This window comes from Notamacropus eugenii, chromosome 1, assembly GCF_028372415.1.
Source record: "Notamacropus eugenii isolate mMacEug1 chromosome 1, mMacEug1.pri_v2, whole genome shotgun sequence".
Taxonomy (NCBI): Eukaryota; Metazoa; Chordata; class Mammalia; order Diprotodontia; family Macropodidae; genus Notamacropus; species Notamacropus eugenii.
The window spans coordinates 199195593-199218881 of NC_092872.1; the positions used below are offsets into that span (position 1 = coordinate 199195593).

The 23289-nt window shown below is 39.3% G+C and overlaps 2 protein-coding genes across 3 annotated transcripts in view; both read right to left on the reverse strand.

Moving 5' to 3' along the window:
- Nucleotides 1-9306, reverse strand: part of SFXN4 (sideroflexin 4) — a 28414-nt gene extending 19108 nt beyond the window's left edge. For both annotated transcript variants that reach the window (XM_072623943.1, XM_072623947.1), the window contains exons 1-5: nt 9129-9306; nt 7952-8017; nt 4848-4919; nt 3006-3032; nt 2860-2914 (exon numbers count right to left, since the gene is read on the reverse strand). In XM_072623943.1, the coding sequence (XP_072480044.1) occupies nt 2860-2914; nt 3006-3032; nt 4848-4919; nt 7952-8017; nt 9129-9167 (259 nt within the window). In that variant the 5' untranslated portion in view covers nt 9168-9306. The remainder of the gene's footprint in view (nt 1-2859; nt 2915-3005; nt 3033-4847; nt 4920-7951; nt 8018-9128) is intronic.
- Nucleotides 9307-9768: 462 nt separating this feature from the next.
- PRDX3 (peroxiredoxin 3) lies at nt 9769-19027 on the reverse strand. The gene is made up of 7 exons (XM_072623952.1): nt 18652-19027; nt 17247-17376; nt 15459-15600; nt 14776-14911; nt 13644-13747; nt 11659-11824; nt 9769-10700 (listed from the first exon to the last, which is right to left on the reverse strand). The coding sequence occupies exons 1-7, from the start codon at nt 18685-18687 to the stop codon at nt 10647-10649; spliced, it is 768 nt and encodes a 255-aa protein (XP_072480053.1). The 5' UTR covers nt 18688-19027; the 3' UTR covers nt 9769-10646.
- Between the last annotated feature and the right edge of the window lie 4262 nt (nt 19028-23289).

Sequence of the window (23289 nt, forward strand, 5' to 3'; positions counted from 1 at the left end):
TTTTAGTTTCCAAATTTTTGCTACCACACAAAGTGTTGCTCTAAGTATTTTTGCATATCTGGGCTCTACTCCTCTTTCTTTGATCTCTATGGGGGAGTGCTGCTCCTAGTGCTGCTAGGTCAAAGGTATGAAACAGATTAGTGACTCTTGGGTTCTAGTTCCCAACTGTTCTCCAGAAATGATTGGAACAGTTCTCAGCTGCACACAGCACTGTTGGAACTCAGAGTTCTTTTAGTTTGCATTTATGATTATTAGTGATTGGAGGCATTTTTTAATATGGCTATGATTTCTTTCCTTGAGAACTTCCTTTTCATATCCTTTGACTATCTACTGGGTGAATAGTTTTTGCTTTTTTATATTTGAAACAAGTCACTCTATATCCTGGATAGCAAACCTAAAGAATATCAAAGAAATCTGCTGCAAAGATTTTTTCCCAAGTTAATTGTTTCCCTTCTGATTTTGACTAAGTGGAATTTTCAAAGCTTACCAATTATATATGATTAAAATTGTCCATGTTATCTCCTGTTATTCTCTCTGTCTCTTATTTGGCCAAGAACATCTCTCCTATCCACAGTTGAAGAACTTCTTCCCTGTTTCTCTGATTTTTAGGATTATCTACACCATGTATCCATTTGGAACTTATTGTGGTATATGATATGAGATGTGGATCTAACTTAATTTCTGACATCTTGCTGCCCAATTTTCCCAGTAGTTTTTGTTAATTATTGAGTCCTTACCCCAGTTAGAATCTTTGGTTTTACTGAACACTGTACTACTGTGTTCACTTGTATCAGTACATCATGTAAATCATCAGTACCAAATAGTTTTGACAATTACTGTTTTATAGTTTTAGATTTGGTAATGCTAAACAGTTCCCCCTGACTTTTTCTTTCTTTTTGTTATGTCCTTGAAATCCTTTACCTTTTGCTCCTTCATATAAATTTTATTATTCTTTTTTTCTAGCTCTCCAAAGTAATTTTTGGTATTACATATCATTTCACATCTTTACATCTGATTTCTCATCTGTTAAATGAGGATGATGATGCCTACTCAGTCTATTTTAAAGAATATTATGTGATAGTAGACACAAAGTACTTTGTAAGCATTAAAGTGCTATACATAGGAAAGGTATTAATAACATTGTTATTATACCCTGCTGCCTTTGGACAAACAGGAGTCCACTTTCATTTTCCTAACTATGCCCAGTGTATGAAAACAATGGAATTATTCTGATGATTCAGGATCTGGCAGTGCCTCATGATTATCATTCTGAACTGACCCTGCATGATGGGTGTGAGAAAAGGGCTTTACAAATTTTAAAAGACCTTCTAGAAGTAAGCTATTTTTATCTTATTCTTCTCACTGGTTTTGATGGGGCTCAAGCAGAAACAGTCCTTGGACAGGTCACTATCCTACTACTATTCTTTTCTATTTAATATTCTATAGATTATTGTACAGGCAGATAAGAGAGGTGATTCTTGTAACTTATTAGGCTCACCAAAAGTGTTGCTGGTACAATTTCAGTAACAGGGATGAAATGCACTTTGTTTGTTCTCACGTGATTTTAATGTTATGCCAGGTTACTATGGTTTGAAAGCTTTTTGTCCCATGTAGCTTGGGATCTGCTATGCTGATATGCACTAAAACAATGTTCCTAAGTTTTTATTGATCAATGAGATGTCTGGGCAATTGTTAGCAACTCTTCAGTTTGTGATAAAGGTCTGTGCCCAGTACAGGTTACTGGTTGAGTTTTCCAGGATATTTTTGGGTTTGTATTTGTAGTACGTGGGTTTATTATCTAATGCAGGTTCCCTGAATCTTTCATTGGTTTTGGTTATTTATCTCATTCTCATCTTTTTCATTATAGTTGAGAAACAAGGTGATATATTACTTTAAAAATATGTAATATCCTGTGGACTATTACACATGTGGGTTAAAAAATTATTTTTTTCTAAACTGGATAAAAGTATTAGAATGTATGCTCATATAATTACTATCATTATTGCTATTATTGTTTATGAGAACAAGTAAGTTAATCACAACAAACAAGCTGATGCTCTTAATGCTTTTAATGAAAATATTATAATTTAACAGAATTTTATTGAAAAATATTGCTTTTTAGGATATTCTTAGAGAAACTGATATAGAGGAATAATAAATCTTTTGTCATCTAGTGACAGAAAAAATATGAAAAAAAAAATCCCTTGATTATTTACTTATGTATAAATATCCTAGAATAACCAAACTCAGTAAAAGTTTAATTTTATATTTTTGTAAAGGTGCCAGAATGTATCTTAAGCTGCCTAAGTCTAAAGGTTTAACTTAAATTATGGTCCAGACTTAAAAGAAAAGTTCATTGCAATGTTAAATTGTTGGTTTTGAGAAGGCAATTCTGGGATGAATGAGATGAGACTCTTATTAATAAAATGTTTTAGACAAAGGCCTAAGATCGGTGCAGATTATTCCCAAAAAGTTATAAAGATATACAAAAATATTCAGTAAGAGTATTTGGTGTTATTAATATATGATATTATAGTAATATATTACATAATGTATCTATGTCATTATTACATCATTTCTTATTGAGTCTTAATTACATTAATGTATCAAAACCAAATGCAGATTCTCATTGAACATTTTAGTGTGTACACACACACACACACACACGCACACACACAGAGTGCCAAATATCCCTAGATCCCCCCAAGTATATGCATGTTTACTAGTCCCTTCCTCATAAATCCTTCATAAGAATGAAATGAAAATTAGGTGGGCCAAGTTTTTGTTTTAAATTTTACATACGATTCAGTGCTGGCAACAAGACTTTTGACACCTGCTGAGGAACTCTAACCAGCTCACCTGCAGGCCTAAATAGCCTCGGAATCACACTCCCAGTATCAGGATGCACTGTTGCCTGTAAGAGAACAAACAATTAAACTCTTTTTCTCTGAAAGAAGTTATAACGATCACAAAGATTATGCCAAAAAAGCTTTTCTGAAACTTACCAGGCTCTGTATCCAGGCTTTTTGTATCTAAGTCAATGAGAAAAGAAAATTAGTCTTATCTTTTTAAAGACAGGCTTGTAGTTCCTTCCCAGCCTTCTTTCTTGGCATTTTTGCTACAGTCTCAACAACTGGCTGCCTTTTTGCCCTCCTCAGAGATAAGAAAGGAATATTTGTTTTCTGTTGCATTCAAAGGATTCAAAATGAAAGGCAAAATGCATAGCTTGAGTAAAGCAGCAGGATAGGAATGTAATAAATCATTCTTTCCAAGGACAAAGGGAAAAGCTACAGCTAATAATTCTTCAGGCCAGTTCCAATTCAGTTGGTAAGGGGGGAACTGCAAAGTCAATTACTAGAAGGTAATACTTCTTGTATACTGTATATGAGAGTATACAGTATAATGATAGGTATCTAAACAGCGTGCTTTGAATTTCTCAAACAAACAGAAGAAATACTTTTGGCATTAACCAGGCTACATAAAAGATTTTTAGCCGATAGGAAGCCTACAGATCATATCTCTCACATTCATCTCTTCTTGTCAACTCACATGGTTACCACAATAGTTCACTAGAGTCCTAGAGACCTCATTACTTTGCACCTAGACCAGAGGTTCCCAGATTTATCTGGCCTACTACCCCCTTTTCAAAAACAAAAGAATTACTTAAAAAAAAAATTACTCAGCACCCCTCTGGAAATCTACTTTCTTTAACGGCTTAAAAAAATTTACCACATTTCAAAAAAATATAAAATATATATATTTTAAATGATGCATCTTAAGTTTAATAATTTATTGTAAATTTGTGGGGTTTTTCTTGCATTGAAATTTTGATGACACAATATTGTGTCATGTAACTGTATAATATTGTATTGTAAACAAGTCATTACATGCACATATTTCTGCTGATGCATGATGGACCTCCCAATAATGTGCTACATTCTTGCCTACCAATACTTGCTTATTAAGACCTGTTGGTGGACTTGAGCACTGATTGGTTATAACTTGCATTTTGTGTGTTTATTTGGAAAATAATGTGATTACTACAACTTTAACTCTGTTATACAATAGATGAAACATGTAGGAATGGTTTTTCAAAATTTTCTTCTTTCCTTATGCTACACCCCCTTATTTTTATTCAATGTCCCCAAATAGCACCAGAGGCTACTACCTCCCTGCTCTGTGCCCCCTACCCCCGATTATTCCAGTACTTGTCAGGAGGCAATATTGCCTACCTTTGGAACCTATGATTACAGTGGCCTCTTTATTGGTCTCCCTCCCTCAAATTTCACCTCACATTTCTCTAATCCATCCTCTCCACTGCTGCCAAAGTGGCTTTCTTCAAATACAAGTCTGACCATGTCATTACTCAGTAAACTACACTGGCTATCTATTGCATCTAGGATGAAATATAAATTCCTCTGCTTGAATTTTAAAGCCCTTTACAACCTGGCCTATATTTCCAGCCTTATCATATACCATTCCCCTTCATGCACTGGCTTTCTATTTCTTACACATGGCACTTAATCTCCCACCTGTACGCATTTGCACTGGCCATTCCCCATGCTTGGAATATACGCCCTCCTCACCTCCACCTCACTGAATCTCTCACCTCCTTTAAGATGCAACTCAAGTATCACCTTACACATGAAGCCTTTCCTCGTTCCTTCCTCCCCAAATGCTAGTGGCTTCTCTCCCTTACTACCTTGCATAATAAAGAAGACATTAAAAAAATAACGCCTTCGTCCCTGTCTATAGAACAAACCTCAACCAGATATAGGCTTCAGGAGAGATGCCCATGGTTGCCTTGACCCAGTGATTTCCAAGTTTTTTACATATAGGCTACACACCTTTTGGTCTTCTGTGTGATCTTTAGGTATCTGTTCACTCCTTAACAGTTCTCTTGCAGCCTTTATTTTTTCCTAATTTAAGAAATAACAATATCAAACAATTATGTCCATTATATTCCATAAATTTCAAACATCATAGGCTCACAGATAGTTAAAACTGGAAGGGTGGTTAGGGATCACCTAGCTGTCCCAGGGTAGCTCAGATTTAATATGTCCCAAACACAACTTTATTATCTTACCCCCCAGATCCACTCCCTTTCCTAACTTTCTTATTTCTATGGAGGGCAATCCCATTTGTTTTTACCTAGCTTCTCAAACTCAGAATTCTCTTCAATTCTTCCTTACTCCCAATATACTGGTTCCATTCCCAATATTATCACTTGAATCCAGCCCCTTCTCTCCAGTCACATGATCAGCATCCGAATACAGACCCTCAGCAACTCTCACCCAGACTACTGCAATATACTTTAATTGTCCTTTCCTCACCAATCCATCATCCACACAGCTGCCATTTTAATTTTTAAATAAATTTTTATTTCATCAAATATTTCCCATTTTGTAATATATTTTATTTTGTTAAATATTTCCCAATTATGTGTAAAAATTTTTCAACATTCATTTCTAAAAATTTTGAGTTCAAATTCTCTCCCTCCTCCCCACTCCTTCCCTACCCTTTGAGAAGGCAAGCAATATATCAATCATACATGTGAAGTCATGCAAAACATATTTTCATATTAGCCATGTTGTAAAAGAAAACATTCACACAAAACCCCCAAGAAAAATGAACTGAAAAAAGTATGCTTCAGTCTGCGGTCAGAGTTCATAAATTCTCTCTCTGGAGGTAGATTACATTTTTCATGATGGGTCCCGTGGAATTATTTTGGATCTTTGTCTTGATTCGAGGAGCTAAGTCTTTCAAAGATGAACATCCTTGCAATGTTGCTGTTACTGTGTACGATATTTTCCTGCTTCTGCTTACTTCACTGTGCACCAGTTCACAGAAGACTTCCAAGGTTTTTCTGGAGCCATCCTGATCATTATTTCCTACAGCACACTAATAGTTTTCCATTACAATCCTATGCCACAACTTGCTCAGCCATTCCCCAATTGATGGGCATCCCCTCAACTTCTACTTCTATGCCAACACAAAAACAGCCACCATAAATACTTTTTGTATAAATAATTTCTTTTCCTTTTTATTTGGTCTCTTTGGGATACAAACTTATTAGCAGTGTTGCATAGTTGCCAAACTGATATTAGTAATGTATGGGTTGGACCATGCCACTCTCTTGTTCACAAAGTTTCGATGGCTTCCTATTTCCTCTGGGATGAAAGGAAAGCATTGTCTATCTGAAGCCCAGACCTCTTTTACATTATAACTCCTCATATACAGTGTGCTCTTACATTATAACTCCTTAAACATACTATGCTCTGGCCAAACTAGTCTGCTTGGTGTTGCCCATGGACAACATTCCATCTCCTTCACAGGCTGATCTTCCTATGCCTATAATGATCTCCATTCTCATGATGATCTCACAGGATCCCCTTTAAGCCTTAGCTCATGTTACCTCCTACACAAAACCTTTCTTGTTCTCCCCAGTTGTTACCTTTTCTCCATCAATTCTTTTGAATTTACTTTGTATATATCTTGTGGTCATTTATTTGTGCACATTTTTTTCTCCATGTCACATGTGCATTCCTGCTCCCTCCTGCCCCCCGATCTCTAAGCCTGGTTGTAAAACTCCTTGAGGAAAGGGACTATTTCCATTTCTTGGAGAGAAGGTATTTCTCAATGCCTAATACTGTGGCTGGCACATACCAGGCAATTAATAAATGCTTGTGGATCCAGTGGTACCACTGATATGCACATACATCTTTCTGGTAGAAAGGTATCGTGTACAACAAAATATTAATAGCAGTACATTTTTTGGCAGTACATAACTGGGAATAAAGTAGATCAATTGATCTGCGAAATGGCTAAACAAATTATTATATGTAGACTGGAATATTAATTTGTTACATGGAAAAATAAACATGAAAACATCAAAGAAGCATGGGAATACTTCTATGAACTGATGCAGAATGAAGCAAGCAGAACCAGGAAAACACACAACTGTAACAATTTACACAGAAAGAACAAAAACCCCAAACTGAATATACTTATGGCCACTATTGTTTCTACAGAAGAGAAAATTCACTGCCCTTTCTTCTTCAGAGATGAAGGTCTATAGATCAGCCACATTTCATATTCTTTCAGACTCAGTTGATATGTTATTTAGTTTTGCTGAAGTGGCTTTTTTTTCTTTGTTATAAGAGATGTCTTGCTGGGCATTGAGGGAGGATATATTTGGAAAATAAAAAGATGTAAAAACAAAAGAAATCAATATGCCTTATTAATATACCCAGGCCATCCCCTTTTTACCTACATTGTTTGGGTTTTTAAAAAAACTTATTTTTATTTTTTATTATTATTAATTTATTTGTTTTCATTTTTCTACAATCACTTCCATAAGTCTTAGATTTTCTCCCTCTCTCTCTCCCCTCCCTCCCTAAGGTGGAGGTTTTGTTTTTTCAATAAGGTATATCCCTTTAGAAATGTTCCAAGCATGAGTTTCATCCTATCAAATCTTGGTGATACATGAAGTCAATTTGCCAATTTGCATTAGGACCTCTAGCTCATCTTTCTTGTTGTCTAAACTTTCGGCGACTGCATATAGACATTTGAAGCTATGGATTTAACCACTGGCTCCTTTCTTAGAATTTGCCTCTTTCAATCGTCTGGGTGTCTCAACAGCTACTCTTACTAAATCGTATCTAGTCTCTATGGCACCTGATTTGGTGTATACATGCATTCAATTTCCTTCTTCCTCTTCCCCAATGGATAAAATAGAAAAGGTTTTCAGTTGTTACTTCTGGGTTTTTTGTCCAAAAATCTAAATAGCCTCTTAGTCTGGCAAGCTAATGCTAAAAGAAATAAAAGTACAATAAAAGTATTTTTAAAATTAGAAACAAATGCATCCTGTGGTTTCAGCTGGGCCTGAAGATAAAAAATAATTATCAAGTCCTAATATAAAGGTATAATTTTGAGTTAAGATAATACTTACATGAGAGAGCAGTACATTTGTTGGGTCGAGTATGTCAAGCCAGTGAAGAAATCTTTGGACAAAAGACTAAAAACAAACAAAACAAAAAGATAAGAAAAAAGTTAATAGTAATACCCAACATTTATATGCCTATTACAGGCCAAGCACTTTACAAATAGTAGCTCATCTGATCCTCACAACAACTCTGGGAGGTAGTTGCTATCATAATCCTATTTTACAGATGAAAAAAACTGAGGCAAATGGGTTAAGTAATTTGTCCCTTAGTCATAAAGCTAATGAGTGTCTGAGGCTGGATTTGAACTCAAGTGGTCCTGACTCCAAGCCCAGAGCTCTGTCCACTGTATCACCTTGCTGACCAGATGGCATTACCAAATGAGCAGTTGGAGATATTTCTTGATTACTGTCAAATGTCTACACTGAAATGCCTGGAGGTCTGAGAGAGTCTCAAGGATCCCAGTGGAAGTCTGGAAGAAAAGGAGAAATTTTCTCCTACCTCCTTAATCTCAAAGCTAATGCTAAATTTACTTCACAGAAGGTGGCATCTGGGAGTAAACCCTAAGGGAGTGGAAAAAGAGGAAATCCCCCAACACCTTAAGATGAAGGATTTGCTAGAGAAGGGTGATCTTGTACCCAGCTGAGTCCAGGACAGGCGCAATCTGTCACAAATGACAGATTCAGAACTGGACATTGTGAGGTTTAAAGCCCCCTGGTCCAATCTTCTCATTTTACAGATGAGGTAACTGAGGTCCAGAGAGAAGGCTCTAAGTTGCCTTAAATTGATATATATTTGATTAAACTATCTGATGAATGACAAAGCCAGGGATCAAACCCAGGATCTTCTGCTTCAAATTGAGTACTCTTTGCACTGAACCGGGCCTGGGAGAGGGGCTTCCAAAACATTTACTGTCCCTCTGTCCAAATGGGCTGGCCAAGGCCTTAGCCTGTCTTGCACACTTAGGGAGTTAGGCAGTCCCTCCCTACCCCCCACAAGCCGCAGACTTGTGCTAGTGTCGGGTCACGGTGAGCAAGGGAGGCTGCGGCGGTGCCCTTGAGGCTGGCCCCCTGTGGGTCCCATGTCTAATGCCAGCTGCCCGGGTGCTGGGGTGCCAGTCCCTCTGCATGCACCACTGTCCCACCGCCAGTCCCACCCTGTCCCGGCTCGGAATCTGCTCCGTACTTGGCTTTCTCGGACCCAGAAGTGCAGATTCGGCTCCATGTGCGATCCCCGGACTGCTAGCTAGCTGGATCGCAGGCAGCAGGCGCCGGAAGCCACGGCGGTGTGCGTCGGGGAGGTCGGGCTGCCCACGAAGCCCGGCCCCTTCCCTTCCCTCGGAGGAGGAGGTGTGGCCCGCATCGCTGCCCAGGGCTTCGGGGCGCCGCTCCTTTTGGAAGGAGCCACTCGCCACCTCTCTGCCTCGGGGCAGATGCTGAACCCCGATAACACCCGCGTGCTCTTCGTCCTACAGCCCGTACCCTTCCACGCCTGGTCATGGCTCTTCTACTCAGATGTGCCCGGTCACCGGGCTGGGGGAGCCCCTGGCTTCCCCTTCTCCGTGCCCCTAGAATACGCAGCAGCGCTTGTGCAGCCTCTGCTTAGACTCGGCTCCCGGTCTGAGAAGGAGGGACGCTGGGCTCCGTCCGCTCCCCGCTGCCAGGATGGTCCATTCTAAGGGAGCGGGGCAGGACCTTCCTAAAAGGGAGTGCCTCCTCTTCTTCGGGCTCTGGAAGCTGTTGGGGGCTCATCCACCCGGACCCTGGCTCCTGCACGGCCCCCTCCCACTTCTTCCTCTCCCAGGCGGTAAAAAGATACAATAAGATACTTTAAAACTTCTTTATTCTTGATTAAAGCATGTACACTTAGCCATTCACCAGCTACAAAAAATAAATGTGCAGTAATTTCCAAAGCTGCATTATACATAACTCTGGGGTTCAACAGGTATCTTTTACAACCAAATTAAATAGTATTTCAAATGTATCAAGGCATCAAGTTCACTCAGACTTCAAATAATGGTAAATGAACCCCTGAATTAAAAATCTCTGGTCTGCCCATGATTAACCACTTTAATTTACTACTGTTAAGTGTTGGATTTTTTTAAAAAAGTAAATATACTTCATACTTGTCTTATACTCAAATGTGCCATGATCCAAATTAGACCTCTGAAGTTACTATCTTTAGTTACGGGACATTCACTTTATGGAGACAAATGACTCTGGTTTAATAATAATAAAAATCTGCAAATGGATAATCAGTTAAGGCAAAGCAGTTACACCTGTTTACCTATAACTCAAGCCCCTCAGAGCATTCTGATTAAATGTTTGCTACACCTGTTTCTTACGCATAGAAAGACAACAAGCGATTTCTTTAGCCTATAAATTCAGGAAGGGAACCTCTGGTTCCGATGAAGACATCGAATATATGTTAAGTGCAACGTGTAAAGGAGACCTATGGGAAAAGCAAGGATTTGGTACTAAATGATACTCTGAACTAGCAACAACTATCAAGGGTACATAGTTTTTTTGCGGGGGCAATTTGATGAAAACTGAGCATTTGGGGGTGAAATTTACAGAAACAGGCATAACTGCCATATATTCTACTCTTCTATATGCAGTAATTTTTTACATATTATTGTAGATTCCAATTTGCGGTTTCTTCATAATTTAAAAAGCCACACGGGTCTTCAATACTTCGTATTGTTTATTTATTCACTTTCTCAAAGTATTCTTTGGAAGCATTCGGAGATGGCTTGATCTGAAAATACACAAGTTTTTGTTGTACAATTAGAACTTATTGATGACATGTCATCAAAGATTCGATTTCTAATTTCAAACCTTTAAAAAGTGATTCAAAAAGCAAGAAAAAAAATATCAAACCTTTAAAAAGTGACTCAAAAAGCAAGAAAAATAAAAGAAATGCCTCCTACCTGGCAGATCTACAAAAAAGCAAACTGTTGGAAGGGCTGAATCCAATTTCATAGAACAAATACCTTAATAAAAGGATTTGTACTATAAAACTTGGCCTCAGTCAAAGGGTGGCACCCGAGGACCTAGAAGGCCATGTATGGCTTTGAGGCCATGGGTTCCCCACCCCTGATAGAACAATTTATACAATGATATAATATTATTGGGGAAAAAAAGCCCTTCAAAAACTTACTTTGTCTAATGCAACGATAAACCGTGAGTCCAAGATGAAACACTTAAAATGCAGAGAGGGACACACATTTTTGCACATAACTAATGTGGGACTTTATTTTGCCAGACTATGTAGATATGTATTGAGGGATTTTTGAAAATATGCTTAATGGGAGTTGGGGTCGGGGAGATAAGTGGGAAGGGCAGATTAATTTTTTAAACTTAGTTAAAAAAAATTTTAAAAACCCCTTAAAAATAAATTTTGTTTCATAAAAATATTTTTATTACATAAAAATGATATAAAATATAAAAATAAAAGAGAAAATACAGCTTAACATAATGAAAATTACATCAATATTTTTCAAGACCATAGTAGGAAATCCTGGATTCCACAACATAATCTATGACTAAATTCAGTAACTTATATACAATCTTAATTTCCACTCTGAGTATTTATTCTATAGCCTCACTTTTCTTGACCTTACAGACTTTTCAGGCCAGGGCTCCTGGCAGCAAAGAGATCAATGAATTCCAATCATATTTCTGAATGCCAAAATGAATTTTAAAACTGGACATACCGTAGGCGAATTTGGTGTCCAATTTGCCGGACAGACCTCTCCATGTACTTCCACAAACTGGAACGCCTTCACCAAACGAAGAGTTTCTTCCACACTTCGGCCCACAGGGAGATCATTGATACTCATGTGTTTGATAACTCCATTAGGGTCAATTAAGAAGAGACCTCTGCATTGAAAGAATTACCTATTAGTATTTGGGCAGAGAAGAACTGGTCTCTCAGAAATGAATTTTCCCTGTACTTTTGATGCCTGCAGTTCTCAGTCTATTAATAAGTATTTGTTTCGTGGCTAATATATATGCAGGGGCAGCTAGGTGACGCAGTGGATAGAGCTCCAGTCCTGGAACCAGAAGGACTTGAGTACAAATGTCACCTCAGACACTTGACACTCACTAGCTGTGTGACTTTTGGCAAGTCACTTAACCCCAACTGCCTCATCCTGGGTCATCTTCAGTCATCCTGATGAATATCTGGTCACCGGATTCAGATGACTCTGGAAGAGAAGTGAGGCTGGTGACCTGCACAGCCCTGCCTCACTCAAAACAAAGTCAAGTGCAAGTCATGTCATTATTTCTCTGATGGCATGGTCTTCTTCGGCAACAAAGGACAAACACAATATATATGCAGGACATGCTTCTAGCAGGAAATGAGAATGGATGGCTACAGAAGAGGTTGGGAGTCAACTACAAAGACAACAGAGAAACCAGGGAAGTGGATGAAATTACAAAAGGAAAGAATATGGCAAAAGGGGAGAAGACCAAGAACAACCTTGGGGGAATACCTTTATTTAATGAACAGGTCAGTCACTGGAACGGAGAGAGGAGAACTAAGGGAATTCACAGAACAGAAGGAAGCATAGTAGAATGGAAAGAGCACTGGAGTTATCCATACTCTTGGACTGGAATCTCGGCTCTAGCTATTATTATTATTCTGTGACCTTGGACATGTCATTTAACATGTATTCAATTCAATCCAAATGTATTAATTGCCTACCAATGCATATTGAGGGAGAATACAAACAAAATGAAAAAGTCTCTCCCCTCAAGAACATTCTCTTGTACTGGACCCTCAGTTTCCTTATCTATAAAATGAAAATAATATTGGCACTACCTATCTCATGAGATTGTTATGAAGAGAGCATTTTCCTCATGAGAGGCCGTGGTGCCTGTGAACAGAACCCTTGATTTGGAGTCAGGAAGACCTGAGTTCCAGTTCTCTCGCAGACATTTACTAGCTGTGTAACCTGGGTAAATCACTTAACCTCTCTCAGCTTGTTTCCTCAACTGTTAAAATGGGGAAAGTAACAGCACCTCCCTTCCAGGGTTGTTGTGAGGATTAAATAAGAAAATGTTTGTAAAGTACTTTATAAACCTTGAAGTGCTTTATAAATAACTGTTATTTTTATTGCAAACTACAAAGCAGTATATAAGATGAGCTATTATTATGGAGCTGTAACAATACCACCACCTTGCACTTATCTAGTAGTTTTCCTAGTACTTTCACAAATATTGTTACAAGTCCCAAATAATTTCATGGGTTCAAGACCCACCATAAAGACTACCTCCTTTAGGAATTTTTTCTCAATACAAGTGACATCTGGTTAAACAGGGAGATCTCTGAATCTTGATAGCACTCATTTATAGCATTCATCCCATTCGATCTCTTACTATAGCTAATGGTTCTTATTTTTTCCTAGTAAGCAAGCAAACTAATCTTTTTATTCTCCCTCGCATTTGGCGCTATTGAAAAAAAGTTTTTGAAAGATAAGCACCTATGTCCCAGGGTTATTGCAAGGATAAAATGAGATAAAATTTGTAAAGTGCTTCATGAATCTTAAAGCATTATATGAAAGCTAACTATTGTGATTATTGGCAATAATAATAATAATAAATATTTTAAATTGTTTTGCCAAATTTTATACCAGAAGACTTATTGTGGTAACAAGTCATATGGGCAAATTAAGGTTAACAAGTAACAGATGATTACCTTAATGCAACGCCAGGTCCTTCAAGCAGAACACCATAGTCCCGGGAAATTTGTTTGGTTAAATCTGACAGGAGCGGAATATTCATATGGCCTAAACCACCACTCTAATTAAAAATTTTAAAAATCAGCATTACTGAATGCCTTAACCAACACTCAGTGCTAGAATATAAAATTTATAGATTATAAACAAATACATTTACAATTTTAAGGGGAATTCCAAACACAAAGTAAGTGCTCCCTCCTTCTCAGATGCCAATTATTAATTAATGTTTATATAAGGAAATTCTTTCCAGTTCACCTCTATGTATAACCTTCCTTGTCAAAATATTATTGGGTAATACTGTGATTTAGAAGGCGTAGGATAAAACTACCTGACCTTGGAAAACACATGACCACAAAAAGATAATGATGAACTCATCTATTTAAATTTACAGGAAAAGAAATCCCAAATAACCAAGGTCATAATGCCCTTATGGTTATTCAACAGTCAGTAGGAAACAATTTAAAATTATTAAAATATTGTTGCATAGCTGAAATTATTATATAGCATTTTCCCCACTCTTTAAATTCTCCTCTAATTGAAGACTTAGTATGCAAAAGATAAAACAGAAGGAATAATGAAGTAGCATCTTATAGTTATTAGTAATTGTAAGAAAAAAGCAATAATTCAAATCTAATAGCTGAGCTGGAATTTGGTGCTCTAAGTAAATTCTGAGTAAGGTTCTATTATTTTTTTGAATTTACAAAAAAGTCTTTAACACCTTACAATACCGAAGTTACCTTGGGTATTTGTACCTTTGAAAAGAGAGAAAGAAAATAGATGATAGGTGAGATTTCCTCCTTAATTTACCTTTTTCTTGCTTTCTTGTTCTTTTTTTTTTCTATGCAGATTAAAGGCCTTTGGATTTAATAGAAAAGGTTCCTAAATATTCATGTAATATTTTATAAAATATGGGAGATTTCTTAAAATTCAATAAGTAACATCTTAAGACTGTCAACATACTCTAAGTTAAAAAAAACTGTAGTGGCATTGCTTATGGTAGTCTCATGGGCCCTTTAACTTTATTTGTATCCAAGTCTTTGGAGGACTATTTGGGTAGTTTTTAAATCTACGTATGGTTCAATGTTATACCTTTCTTGGTGTATTTATCCAGGCCAGATGGCTAAAGTGGGAATCCACTGAAACTGCAACGACTTCACAATTCACATCATGAAATTCGTTAGCTTTGTCACTAAAAGCAACAATTTCCGTCGGACACACAAAAGTGCTAGAAGGGGAAAAAAAGGTGATTAGGACAATCTAATATGTACCTCCGCTAAGTCAGAATTTGAACACTGGTTATCTGACACATTATATTGTCCCCTAAAATTTGGAGAAGCTTCTAGGTTTTCCACTATTTTGTGATTTACTTGGCCACAGCAATTCATAAAGAGCATTTATGAAGGGGTTATGGAGTTGTGAATGAAATGATGGATCGTTTGAAGTAATGAAGACATTACATGGATAAATTCTGCAAAAATAAGAAAAGTACTTAAGTTTTAGAACTAGCTAGAAATAGGAACTTTTACAATGATACTTTGGCATATACAAGTTCAACGACTTTAAAACCATAGTCATTATATGGAATGATTCTTATTCCTAAGTGTTATTACTTCTTAACTAGTAACGGACTGAAGCTGTAGTCAAGGACATTCAAGATAAAAACTCATAAGGAATTTCTCACTCTGGAAAATATAAAAAGCCTCCAAAAGGATAGAGGGGACTCTCTGCCTGACCAAAGCGTAACATAAAAGCATTATGGAAATTATACTTACAAATCAAGAGGATAGAAGAAAAGCACCAAATATTTGCCTTTAAAGTCATCAAGGCTGATTTCTTTGAATTCTCCTTTGACAACAGCTGTACCCTTAAAATATGGAGCATGTTGGGTTACAGCAGGCACATAAGTTGAAGAACCTTAAAAAAAAAATACACACACACACACACATATATAAAAAAATTACTATTCGAGATCTCAGTTCAAGTTCCACTTTAGACACATACTGGTTGTGAACTCAAAAGTCACTTATCCTCTCTGTGCTTAAGGAAACCATTCATTAATAATTAATACAGATGTTAATCAAAAGTTTCAGCTCAGGACAACTCTTCCTTCCATAAATACATACATGCATATATGTTACTAGACAAAACTTTCAAAAGATTTTTCGAGGTATTTAAAGTCTCACTTTAAGAACTTTCTAGACTTACTAAAGCTGAACTGTTTACATTCCTACATGGAAAGACAATATTTGTAACTCTTGAAACTATTCAGTATCTGGGTACTGGGTGGGATTACACGCACACACGCGCACACACACACACACATAGAGACAGAGTGCACAGACTGAACTGAAGAGGATGGGATCATATCTTAAAAAAATGAAATCAAGCAGTGAGAGAGAAATATATTGGGAGGAAAGGGAGAAATGGAATGGGGCAAATTATCTCTCATAAAAGAGGCAAGCAAAAGACTTATTAGTGGAGGGAAGAAGAGGGGAGCTGAGAGAAAAACATGAAGTTTACTCTCATCACATTCCACTAAAGGAAGGAATAAAATGCACACTCATTTTGGTATGAAAACCTATCTTACAATACAGGAAAGTGGGGGACAAGGGGATAAGCAGGGTGGGGGGGGATGATGGAAGGGAGGGCATGGGGAGGAGGGAGCAATTTGAGGTCGACACTCATGGGGAGGGACAGGATCAAAAGAGAGAATAGAAGGAATGGGGGACAGGATAGGATGGAGGGAAATATAGTTAGTCTTATACAACACAACTATTATGGAAGTCATTTGCAAAACTACAAAGATTTGGCCTATATTGAATTGCTTGCCTTCCAAAGGGAAGGGGTGGGGAGGCAGGGAGGAAGAGAAGTTGGAACTCAAAGTTTTAGGAACAACTCTTGAGTACTGTTCTTGCCACTAGGAAACAAGAAATACAGGTAAAGGGATATAGAAAGTTATCTGGCCCTACAGGACAAAAGAGAAGATGGAGACAAGGGCAGAGGGGGATGATAGAAGAGAGAGCAGATTGGTGATAGGGGCAATTAGAATGCTCGGTGTTTGGGGGGGGGAGGGGACAAAAGGGGAGAAAATTTGGAACCCAAAATTTTGTGAAAATGAATGTTAAAAGTTAAATAAATTAATTAATTAAAGATTCAATATAAAAACAAACAAAAAAAAGAACTTTCTATATAAAGACTAAACTTAGTAACCTGCTCCTGCACAAGATAAGTAGATTCACCTATATTTTATTCTTATATACACATATTTTCAAAGTCATTTAAAAATTCTTTATATTTTAGAATTTTGATTGTAGCAAAGTTCATAGCCTATGGCCTACAATATGAATCTCAAAATGAATTTCTATTTTATCTTGAATATGATAAATGTTTGCAAATATTTACAATATAAATAACAAACTTTTGAACCAAAAAATATTAAGAGGGCTCAGCTGCCCTCTACAAAAGAACTTGTAAAATCCACCCAAGAAAACTGGCATTTAGAAATGTGTCATTTTCTACTTTTGTCTCAACAATGGAACATAACAGAGAGAAGGACTTACTGGTGCTGAAGGAAAATTTTGAATGGTTAGCACTTGTAGGCATTACATTGGCTGGGAATGTGTTTTTAGCAGCAACAGGTCTAAAGGCTGCAGAAATGCCCAAAGGAAAGGAGTTCACATGGCGAGCAACCTGTTAAGTGAAACATTATTTTTCTCATTGCACACACAATTCTAGAATCAGGAAACCAGGAGTAAACTAGAGAGAAAAGTGATTATAGGGAACCTAACATGTCTAAATGCCCCCAGCCCCAGTGACCCAATTCTAATTAGTAAAGAAGAGTTTAATATTTTTCAATTCTCCAAACTTTTAACATCTTTCTGCCATACAAGAGGGAGAGGAAAGAGACTTGTTACAAAAGGGACTTTTGTTGTTCAGTAATGTTCCACTCTTCCTGATCCCATTTGGAGTTTTCTTGGCAAAGATACTGGAGAGGTTTGCCATTTCCTTTTCCAGCTCATTTTACAGATGCAGAAACTGAGGCAAACAAGGTTAAATGACTCACCCAGGGTCACACAGCTATTAAGTGTCCCAGGCTGGATTTGAACTCAGGAGGATAAGTCTCTCTACCTCCAGACCCCTAGCTCTAGCCACTGTGCCATCTAGATGTCCCTAACAAAAAGGGTACAGCATTACCAATAGGGCAGTACCAGCTAATCCAGCACTCTAGGTCAGAGTATTTTATTTATTTAGGCAGACTTCTAGGCTTTATATTCTGAACAAAGGCCTATTTCTATACAAACAATAGTTTTAATTAGGAAAATAAAACCCTTCCAAAATTCCCTTGAGGGCAGAAATTGTCATATTGTGTCCCAGGAATCTAGCACAGTGCCAGGTGCACAGTGCCTGTGGAACTGAACCCTACCAACAGAAAAGAAAAGGTCACGTAGACCTATCTGGGTAGTCCCTTGCAAAAGGACCACTAGCAACAAAAAAGGAGAGAAAATAGAGAGAGCAGCAGCTGTACGTTGTATCATGAGAGAAATGGAAGGGGGAGGGGCAAGGTAGGTAAGAGGTCGTCAACTGGACTAGGAGAACAGAGGTAATCCAATATTGGGGTAAGAGCACAAGTACTGCCCTGCCGCATGGGGAGGAAAGAAGTGGCACCGGGGGAGGGGCACTATTTTGAGGGCTGGAGGAATAAAGAGGACAGTCATTGCTCTGGGCGCTAGAGGAATGGCACAGGGGTTGGGGAGAACGGGGGAAAGGGGACGGAATAGGAAGGAGGGGGTCTGGCACTGCCTTGGCAGAGGGCCGCTCTCTGATCCTGGCATGCAGGCAGGGGATCTCTATCTAGGGGCACGGGGCCCGCAGCACCCGCTCAGCCCTGTTCCGCAGCCAGGCCCCGGGGCTGGACATTTAGCAGGAGAGAGCGTCTCCTGGCCCCACGCCGCCCCGGCCACTCACCGAAGCCCGAAGTAACCTTCCCAAGGAAGCCGCCATCTTCCAAGCGTGGGGAGGGCCGGCGACTAGCGGGCAAATCTAGGAGGGGCGGGGCCAAGGGCGTGGCCTGGGGGTCCGGGGCGGGGCCAAGGGAAGCTGCGGGGCGTGCTCAGATCCGCGGAGGCCGGGCCGCTAGTTCAGGGCTGGAGGAGGGCCCGGGGGTCCGAGAGTGGAGCAGGTTGGAGGGGCTACGGACAGGACCCTGGACTAAAGGGCACCGAGAGAGCCAGGGCGGGGCCAAGGAGCAGGCCCGGGGCGGGAGGGCGGGAGGAGGGGCACGGTGGCTACGAGCCCCAGGAGCAGAAAGGGAGCCCAGGGCTGGGGGGCGGGACCGGAATCCTGGGACTGGGTTGAAGGTAACTGGGCGAACCTAGCCCTGGAGGGGGAGGAGGGCGGGGGAAAGAGGCTGTTTCCCGCCTTTTTTTTTTTTTTTAGCTTCCCTTTCAACTGGCCTCCCCTTATCTTAAATCCCCTTCCCTGCCCCAAGGCTGGAGGCCACCCTTATCTCTCCTTTTCCCGACTTGCCAGGCCACAGCCCTACCCACCTCCCACATTTTTTACGACTTCCTGAACTGCTGACCCTCGCCCACAGTAGGTAGTCAATGTTTGGCAAGCTGAATCGTATTACATCGCCTTTTATAATTCCCAACAGTGAATTTTGTCTGCCAAGGTGATTGTAAAGTCGGCCTGTCAAGTAAGCAGTAAAGTAAGCCAGTAAGCGCGGCCAAGGGATACAAAGTATACAAAGTGTAATTACGAAAGTGTCATTCAGTTCCACGTGGTTGCCAGACTCAGATCTGGACAGTAATCTTCATCCAGTCTCTTCCCCGCTCTGGGGTTCAGGATCTTCACAGGACTAGATAATAGTTAACAAAAAAATCGGTATTTACATTGTCCACAGTTTTTTAGCAGTTCTCTGAGGTAGACAGATGTCAAAGGTCCCATTCTTAAACTGTAATGTGCTGTGCCTTTGCATCAAAATTTAATTCAACAAACATTTATTAAGCACCTGTTATATACAAGTCCTTGTGCTAGGTGCTGTGGGGGCTGCAAATAGGAATTAGGATGACTAATCTATTGCCTTTTTAAAAACAAGAAAAAACCTTTTAATATAGTTTGTCCTTTTGCAGCAATACCTTATTTTAAGTGATTTGGCACTGAGTTTGCAAGATTTTGATACGATTATTTTTTCCCAAAGTTTTTAAAAATTAAATTTATTTTCCAGTTAACCAGAATTCACTTTCTCTCCCTCCTACCTTCCTCCTATACTGAAAAGGAAAGAAGAATAAAGTCCTTGTAACATATATATGTATATATACATACATACATATGTATGTAGTCAAGCACAACAAATACCTGAATTAGCTCCCCTCTTCCTCCCTCTCTCCTCTATCTCTGTGTATATGTGTGTGTATATACGTACATGTCTCAATCTACACTCTAGTCTGTCACTTCTCTGTAAAGGAGACAGCTTGTTTCATCACAAGTCCAATGGAATCTTGGTTGGTTATTGTGTTGATTAGAGTTTCAAAGTTGTTTGTCTTTATAATATTGTTATTGTAAAAATTGTTCTCCTGTTTTTGCTCACTTCAGTCTGTATCAGTTCATACAAGTCTTCCCAGGTTTCTCAGAAACCACTCTTTTTCATTATTTCTTACAGCAGCAATAGGATTCCATCCCATTCAAATACCATAACTTCTTTACCTAAACCTCAATTTATGGGTACACCATCATTTTCCTGTTTTTCTTTCCTACCTCCAAAACAGAGCTCATTTTGTAAAGACAGCTGGCTAGCACAGTAGGTAGAGTGTTGAGCTGGAGTCAGAAGATCTGAGTTCAGTCCAGCCTCAGAAACCAACTAGCTGTGTAATATAACAAGTCACAGAATCTCTGTCTGCTTCAACTGTAAAATAGGGATAATAATAGCACCTCCCTCACTGGGTTGTACTTAGGACAGTGCGTGACATCACAGGTACTCTCTAAATACTTATTCCCTTCCCTTTCCCCCTCTTTTCTTATGGTTCCTTTTCCTCTTTCTTCAGTCCATTTGGGGTATAGACCTAGTCATGCTATTGCTGGGTCAAGGTCATGCACCATTTAATAACTTCTGGGGCATACTTCCATATTGTTTTCCAGAATGGCAGGACCAGTTCATAGCTCCAACAATAGGGCCTGTTTTCCTACAGCACCACCAGCATTTGCTATTTTCCTTTTTTGTCAACTTTGCCAATCTAATGGATGTGAAGTGGAACTTCAGTGCATTAATGTTTGACCAGCTTGGTTAGCAGTTTATTATAGAAGCTAGTTTGCTTTTTACTGATGTCATATTGTGTGTCTCTCCCCACCTCCTTTTTTGTAAATTTTTATTTTGTTTGCCTTTATCAGGGGATATAGGATTATACAAGAATAGATATAATATAAATGATAGGGAGGTAGGGCCATTGGGTGTACTTATAAGAGTTTTAAGATATTTCCTAGATCCTCTCAAAAGATACAAAGTATTATGGGAATTGAGAGGAGGAAATGACTTTTTAGCTAAGCGAGGAAGGAATGTGGTTTTCCAGTTTCTCCCTGGCCTGTGAATCATCTTGCATAATCTGGTCTATCTGTTCCTTGCTGAAGATGTTCTGTTCCTGTTCTTGTACTGTGTTCCCACTTGTATGCAATACTTGCTGAGTTCTCTTGCAACAAGAGCTGTTCGTCTTTCAGGTCTACTGGATTTTGTGTTGTCTTTAAGTGTGCGCACATTCCATGTGCCAGTGGTGAGTGGAATCTTCTTTGTCAATATTTTTGTACAATTTTTTTGTGTGTTTCGATTGCAGAGTGGGCTTCCCCACATGCCATGGTAATCAGGCCTCGGTTGGGTAAGCAGACAATTTTTAGGGCACCTTTTCTAGCCCGTTTCTCACACCAGGAGGTGAGCAGCGGGCTGTTTAAAAGGCTGCTCAGGCACCCAAGGGGCTGCTGAATCCCACAGTTGCTTCCAGTGAGGAATTACTGTATGTCCTGGGCTGCCTGTGTGCAGGGTTGTGACTTCAGCTCCCAGTGTATCCACACCTGCTGCTTCTTCACTTGCCTGTTGCCACAGGACTTTGGCATAGGTAAAATGGTATGTGTGACATCTTTTGATTCATGCATAACTTGGATTTAAGTGAGACAGAGTTGCATGAAGTCATCAGCCTCACTCTTTCCTCCAGAGTCATCATGGTCTGGTGGCAGGAGAGAATCAAGATGGCTCAAGATGCAGTGGATGACTTTAGTGTCTTTGATGTCTAACCAAGCTCTAAGCACTCCACAGCGCCTGCTTCAGCTCCCTTCATGACTGTTGGAATAGGTTGTTCTCATCTGCCCCTTCCACCAGGGGAAGTGTTCACATACTTGGAGTAGACAACCTCCTAACTCACCAGTGGGTTTAGCCTCTCTACCAAAAAGGTTTCCTGGTATATGACCACTGCTCATACTACAGTTTCTTGAAGCTGCAGGTAAGAATTAAGGTGGAACAGGTAGACACCAAATGTGGAAAGCAGTCCCAAAAAGGGCTTGGCAGCCACTACACCAGAGGTACTAGTCTTCCCTGAACATACCTGACACACCCTGGTAGATGAAAAGATCTGGAGTACAGGTAAATCAACCTGGAAGATGGTGAAGGAATATTTCATATCCCTTGAATAAAGTAAGTTCACTCTGTCCTTTTGGTGACCTCTCAAGGAACATAACATGCGCGAGTTGGCCATGCCTTAATGTTTTGGGAACTAGCCACTCCCGGAACACATAGATAATACTTGGAGGATCTGGCTAGTCCTCCCAGTATATGATTAATTAGCTTATATCTTGTGGCCCCCGTATGATATGTCCTTGACGAACAAACACCTGCATTCCCATGGCCATGTGCCTGACCAGCTTAGAACAGTGTGTGGAGCCGTTGGCAAAAAGCCTTCTTTGTCTAGGTCCCTATAAACTCCCCTCGCTTAGTGCAAGTCCTCAGAATCTCACCCATGGAGAGGACGCTCTGCCTGGGACCTCTTTGCTCCCAATTCGGACCCTGAACGCTGTATCCCGGGATTCCCCAGCTGATGTAATTCGGGTGTTGGTGCTCCTCGAATTGGTGATGTTTTTCTATTTCCTCTTATATCTATATTAATATTGCTATAATTATATTAGTATTAGGCTATATTAATTATTTCTGCTGTAGCTCTAAACTGTTCATGCATTTGCCTTTTCTGTAAATCAATAAAATATCCAGCTTCTTCTTCTCAAATGTGTCTTATTGTAGGTGCGAATCTGAGCCATAAATTTCCTTAAACATACATAATTGGACGAATCCGAACCCCTTTTGAAATCACAATACAGATGGTCATTTACCTGAGAGCCAGTGTGGCTTCAGAAAGGACCAAGAAACAGTTGATATGGTATTTGCTGCTCGACAACTCCAGGAGAAACGCTAGGAGCAGAATAGAGATCAGTACACACCCTTTGTAGATCTGACCAAGGTCTTTTATACCATCAGTTGTGAGGTCTTATGGAAAATTATGGCAAAATTTGGTTGCCCAGAGAAGTTCATCAACATTGTACATCAGTTTCATGATGGCATGCTCGCTTGGG